The following is a 6,389-nucleotide window of genomic DNA, read 5'->3' as shown; positions in this document are numbered from 1 at the left end:
AAGTGTAAAAATGCAAATGTAGGGTTTATTTGTTCTCAGTTTTATTATTTTTTAAGACAGCAGAATTCAGATTTGAAAATTCTTCTCCTCAGGCCTCTTCACTCAGAGGCTCTGGCAGTGGTTTGCGGGCGTCCTTCTTCAGTGGCCCCTGCAGGTAAACCAGAGGTCAGTGCCAGAGCAGTGCAGCAGACCTCAGGTGGTCTGATAATCACATTTGTGTGTGTGCCAAACTTTCCTCACACTCACCATGAATGCCCTCTTCTCCTGAGCAGTCTGGAAGCGGCCGTGACCAAATTTGGAAGTGGTGTCGATGAATTTCAGCTCGATGGACTCCTTTGACTTACGAGACGTGTGCACAAGCAGAGACTAGAGAGAGGAGGGGGGTGTGCCAGGGTGAACAAATATTGTCTGAGTGCTCTTTTGAATTAGAAGGGACTTTCAGAGTTAATTAGATGCCCTTAAAGTCAGAAAATAAGACTTTCAAAATCACACTGTACCTTTCTGAGAGTGAGAACACGCTTTTTAACGCCGGCCACACAGCCCTTCAACATCAAAAAGTCATTATTCACTTCACCGTAGTGGGGGAAGCCTCCCTGAAGAGACAAGGTGACAAGAGGGAAGAGGTAAACTAATCATAGGGGGAACTTCAAGTGCATCATAAGACACAAAAGCACCAGAACAAGAGAGATTATCACATTACAGGAGCAGAAGTCATAGGCTTTAAATGCATTAGTTGTGGTGTAAATGAAAACATATCCCAAAGATTAGAGTACCATGGGTGTGATAGTCTTCTGGCTGGTGTCGTAGTTAGTGGAGGCGTTGTTCCGGATCACCTTTCCATCCTGGATGTGCACACCCTTACCAATACGGTAGATCTGAAGATAAAGGGAACAGGGAAGGAAATTAGAGTATATATACCACAAATAATTTGAAAATTTTTGGTATGATCATTATTTAAACCAGGGGCAGTGTTATGGGTGGGCCCAACACTCCCAGGCCCACCCACTTTCTGACAGGTTCACCCCAAACTTTTCTTTGAAAAAAAATAAAAATAAAAACAAACAAAAAACTGTTTGTAAAATTTTGTTTCTTTATTATCATAAATTTGTTATTATTAGATGCCCTTTTTTTCTAAAATAAGCTGAGTGTGTCAATCTTTTAGCCTGTTGGAAAAAAAAATCTAAATAAAAAAACAAATAAACAGAGTTTTGTAACATTAAGCTGCATGTAATACCAGTAAGACTTGAGAATGGTTTTGGGAAAGACTGCAAATTTTTGTCTTTTATTTAATTGTGGTTAATGTTGCTGCTCTTACAGCCTGCCTACCTGGGGTCCCTCATCCACATCTACACTGCTTCTCGCCCACTACACTCTGCTTGCGAAAGATGCCTGGTGCTCCCAGCCCAGCGTGGCTCCAAATTACTAGCCAGACTCTTCTCCTCTGTTGTGCCCAAATGGTGGAATGAATTACCTAACTCTATACGATCCACAGAGTTCCTTTCTACTTTTAAGAGATGTCTGAAAACTCATCTGTTCAGGGAACACTTGTGCACTTAATCTGACCCTTCTCCTTTTTGTCCTCAGGGGTAGAATGAGTCAGTAGGTCTAAGACTCAGCTCTTATGATTTTTTTAGCACTACTACTAAATATTGTTGAAGTTTGAAGTATACTGTTGCAGCAATTTATCGTGGTTTGTTGGCTTGTAATTTGTTGTACCCCCACCCCCCCACCCCCCAACCCACCCACCTAAAAAAAAATGCAATTAATGGCAGCACCTGCAGCCGAATAACTTGTTGCACTGTTGTCACACTAACCAGGTTTCCTTCTGTCTAAATTCTTGCTTGTGTTGTACGTCACTTTGGACAAAAGCGTCTGCTAAATGAAACTGTAGAACTATAGAACTGTAGCCTATGATAAGGGAAACTTGAGGCAGCGCAGCCCATTGTTGGGTTAGAGCACTACTCTTTGGTCAAAACTATGGAGAGCAACTGCAGGTAGGCCCATCTGATTAACTAAAATGTTATGATAATAGTTATTATTATTATTATTATTATTATTATTATTATTATTATTATCATTATTTTATCATTATTATTTTATTATCATTATTATTATTATTATTATTATTATTATTATTACCATCATTATTTTATCATTATTATTTTATTATTTTTATTTTTATTATTATTATTTTTTTTATTATTATCATTATATAGATAGTAATTCATTTAATATGGAGGCACCTTTCGTGACACACAAGGTCACCTTACAAAAAAAAATAATCAAAAGATAAAAGCAAAATAAAGATAAAAGTTATGAAATGCAAAAGCATTAAAATCTGCTTTAAAACATACAAGCAGTAGTAGTAGTCGTAGTAGTAGTAGTAGTAGTAGTAGTAACAGGAGTACATAATTATATATTAATATTTATAGTACTATTTATCTTTAACTTTTGCAATTTAAGGCCAACACATAATTAGTTTGTCCCGCCTAAAACTGAAATCCTGGCTCTGTCCCTGATTTTGACATTGATCCAGGAGCTGACCTTCTTGTTGATCTCAGTGCGGTGGTTGTAGCCCTTCTGTCCAGCACGGGCTATAGTGTACCCCACACGAGCTGGATGCCAAGCCCCAATACAGGCCACCTTCCTCAGACCCTTGTGAGTCTTCCTGGGAAGCTTCTTCGTGTGCCAGCGGCTTGTCACACCTATCAGCACAAAACCCCTAATGTAAGTTTATCTACAAATGCATTTATCCAACCAAACCCTTCACCAGAGCTGAATATTTGTCACCTTTAAAGCCGTGACCCTTGGTCACTCCTATAACATCAATCATCTCATCCTGGCTGAAGACAGAAGCGATGGGAACAGCCTTTTCCAGATGCTCTTTTGCCCAGTCTACTTTGTCTGAGATGCTTCCTCCATTTAGCTGCACCTCCATGATGTGGGCTTTCTTCTGCTTTATTGCCAGCAGACGCATCTGCAAATGAAAAGTTAAAAAAAAAACAAAAAAAAAAACAGCAGCTGTGAGGGCTCTATAAATCCTGAAAAGCCTCTTGCTTTGAACTTACTATGCTTATAGGATATCAACACCAGCCCTCTATGTTTAGATGTATTACTCAGCACAGGATCATGTTTGGATGACTCATACTAACAGCAGGCAGTCATCACAGCTCAGAGATTTAAGAGCATATTTTGATCTTGTTTCCACCTCTGAAGCTAAAACCTGCTGAGGGGAACACTGATACCAGAAACATTGATTAAGGCTGAAGTCTTGTGTAACCTTGTTATTGTTGCTACTATCAATATATACATACATATGCAGAGCATGGGTGAGCAGTTAAGCTCTGCCCTGAAAATTATTTTTAAACTGCCATTTGAAACATCACACTGCAGAGCACCCCACGGGCGGAGCGTTGTAGCCTGGAGTGGTTTGGCTGCGAGGAGATCTGGAATGTGGCAGCTTCGCTTTCCATTGCATGCAGTGAGTAGGGTGTGAGGCACCTCTGCCCTTATGCATGTTTGAACTGAAGACATATAGAGATATGCAGTAAACGGCTCCTCGAAGTTGGAGCTGTGGAATCTCCTGAGTAAGGACTGACCTTCTCCCTGACGGCACGCTCAGGGGTGAATGTCCAAGGATGTTATGGTCTTGTCTTGTCAATGAATGCTTAAATTTGATCGTATCAGTTTCAACCTCCACAAAAAGTAATAATAAAACAGCATTTGAGCCTCTGAGTTTCTGAGCTGTGAGTTTGTTTGTCACCTGGCTGGCCTACCTGAGAATGAACAAGAACCCTGATTACTGAGCAGTATTTCTTCATCACAGAAAAGTCCTTGTCCAGCTGTTTCTTTCCTGTCTCATCCTGCCACTTCTTGCTGTATTTGGTGAAGGCCTTCTTCTTGCTCTTGGCCCTGAAACACAGAAAAGATTTTTTGGTTATCTGTCCAAGTGAGCATCTGGTATCTTAGCCAAATGTGCAAACTGAGACACAATAGACAACAGAAGGAAGTTATGGTTATTTACACACCAATTTTTGTAAAATCTGCGTCTGCACTCATCACTCAGATGCTCGGCAAAGATGGTTTTAAGGGCCCTCAAACCACGGACAGTTTTAATGTATCCCACAACCCCGACAACAATAACCGGAGGAGTGTCAATGATGGTGACTGCCTCTACTTCCTCTCGCTTTGATTGCTCTGTAAAAAAAAATAAAAATAAATACATTTGTGAATAACTTACTATGTGGGAAAGCAGTGAACAAGCAGCAAAATACTGTTGATATAACTTCTTTAACATTAAACAGACTAAATGTTGGAATATGCAACAAAAAGAGAGTCAACATAACAGCCCAACAACTCAAAAAAATATTTTTACCATCCTAAAAATAATGTAATGGGTCATGTTTTTCTGTTAAAAAAATATTATTAGAAATGTTACTAGATATTTCATGCTTGAAGCTATTCATTGCAGGGAAAAAAGTTAAAATGTGACAAAGAAAATAGAGTTTGAGTTGAAAATTGTTAAAACTAAGTCCATTCACACGTACTGAGGCCAACGCGGTGCACCTCCCTCAGCGTGTGAGTCATGCCAGCCTTGTATCCAAGGAAGGCGGTGAGGTGGACGGGTTGGCTGGGGTCATCTTTGGGCCACGTGCGCACTTTTCCTCTGTGCTTCTTGCTTCGCTTGTGGGGCAGGAACCCCATGTGCCCATGACGGGGAGCGTGGAATTTGCGATGGGACTGGAAGAGCAGCACAAGTCAAACAGAGTCACTATCAGCTAAAACTAGACCAGCGTTCAATCATTGCCTTTTGACATCGTTTTTTATTTGTTTGGTTATATCCCAAGTTTCATGCACTTTTGCTTTCTCTTTCAAGTTACACAAATCACACTATTCTTTTGGTTGTTTACTTTTAATGTTGTTCATATTTCAGGAAATGAACGCCAAATATTATTTGATCATTCATTTTAAACTGATAAAGCACAGTTATCTCTAGTAACTCAACATAAATAATTGGTTTAGACCACAGGATTTTTTAAAGCATTTATAAAGACCAAAAATTAGTACATCAATGACCTGGCATCTGGCAATAGTAATAAGAAAAGAAAAACAAAATGTCTCCAGAGAAGAAGACTCTAAGAGCAGAAAATGACATGTTGGAACAGTTATTCTCAAAGACTGAGACATTGGAAAAAGAGTGAAAAAAATAGTAATAGCCTAACAAACAGACACTTAAAGAGCAGAACATACAGACAGCAAAGAAAAACATGTAACAATGTCTAAAACTCAAATAGAAACAAGTTGCCATTTCTTAAGTGCACGTGGTCCCCATGAAGGCAGCCATTGCAGAAAAAACATTTCAGCAAGCTTTAATTTCCTCTTAAATCCATATGACCACAAAGAAAGGTAAAACAAAAACACATCTAGAGGTGTATAGACAGACAAAACAGCAAATTAACTTATCCTTCATGGGAAAAAACAGACCCCAAAACATGAAGAGCACTAACCATGTCTGTTCCCTGTCCCGCCACGAGATAGAAAGAGAGAGGGGCCTGTGCTGATGAACAGATCAGACACAAGATGATACACAGCGTAGGACTCTAAATTGGTGTTTGGCCCAGTTGAGGAGCTGTATTCGTTTACAGACAAGGCAGGCTCTGCCAAGCTCTGACAAGACATAGGAGGAGGGAGAGGGGAAAGTCAAGGGTCTTAGGTGGTGAGGAGGCTTAGTGGACGGGAACATATCACCAAGAAAGGAGAGCAGAGAGAAAAGGAAAGTTTTCATTGTCGTGTAGCTGATATCCACCTGTTCCACCTAACATGGGACACAATGTATTCTTCTTTTACTAAAGAGTAAAACAGCAGCAACATTACTGTACCATGTTGATAAGTATTTACAATCTATGACTTAATCTTACACAAATTTGAGTTTATTTATCAAAACAACTTGACATGTCTGTAGCAGAAGTGTCTGTCAACAGAGCTCAAGTGGGAGTAGAGTGAAACATTATATCACAGCAGCAACAGGGAGGAATCTTAAGAGATAACTAGGTTACCTTAATAAAAATTCTAGATGATTGTATCTATTTCATGAGCATCAAACGATAGAATAAATTGTGTTAAACCCTTACAAAAAAGAAGTTTATTAAAGTATGCTAGTAGTATACTTATTTTCAAGACAGTACACTTTCAGTTTACTTTCGATGTACTTATCCCAGGTATACTTAACAAAGTAATATGTAAGCATACTTGGATTATACTTAAAAGTATATTTAAAAGTCTAAGTATACTTAGCCTATAGTTAAAAGTATAAAGAAAGTCTAAGTATACTTGGCTTTAATTGAGAAGTATAATGAAAAGTCTGTGTATTTGGCATATACTTAACCTTT

At 39.0% G+C, this 6,389-nt stretch overlaps 1 protein-coding gene across 1 annotated transcript; it reads right to left on the bottom strand.

Moving 5' to 3' along the window:
* Nucleotides 1-18: 18 nt before the first annotated feature.
* On the bottom strand, nucleotides 19-5,640 carry LOC141809084 (large ribosomal subunit protein uL3-like). Its single transcript, XM_074695905.1, has 10 exons — nucleotides 5,508-5,640; nucleotides 4,548-4,740; nucleotides 4,029-4,197; nucleotides 3,777-3,912; nucleotides 2,791-2,977; nucleotides 2,545-2,705; nucleotides 774-875; nucleotides 498-593; nucleotides 247-366; nucleotides 19-148 (listed from the first exon to the last, which is right to left on the bottom strand). The coding sequence occupies exons 1-10, from the start codon at nucleotides 5,508-5,510 to the stop codon at nucleotides 89-91; spliced, it is 1,227 nt and encodes a 408-aa protein (XP_074552006.1). The 5' UTR covers nucleotides 5,511-5,640; the 3' UTR covers nucleotides 19-88.
* Nucleotides 5,641-6,389: the final 749 nt, after the last annotated feature.

Source organism: Halichoeres trimaculatus, unplaced genomic scaffold (genome assembly GCF_033239565.1).
Source record: "Halichoeres trimaculatus isolate MK-OKI-2021-1 unplaced genomic scaffold, fHalTri1.1 fHalTri1_scaffold_20, whole genome shotgun sequence".
NCBI classification, from domain to species: Eukaryota; Metazoa; Chordata; class Actinopteri; order Labriformes; family Labridae; genus Halichoeres; species Halichoeres trimaculatus.
The sequence above is the reverse complement of the archived record's forward strand: the minus strand, read 5'-3'. Positions and strand labels throughout refer to the sequence as shown.

Bases quoted from the DNA above. Each gene is read 5' to 3' on its own strand.
- LOC141809084 (XM_074695905.1), bottom strand. The intron at 876-2,544 runs GTCAGCTCCTGG...CTTTATCTTCAG, and splicing joins GCACTGAGATCAACAAGAAG to ATCTACCGTATTGGTAAGGG. The intron at 367-497 runs GTACAGTGTGAT...TCCTCTCTCTAG, and splicing joins GTGTTCTCACTCTCAGAAAG to TCTCTGCTTGTGCACACGTC.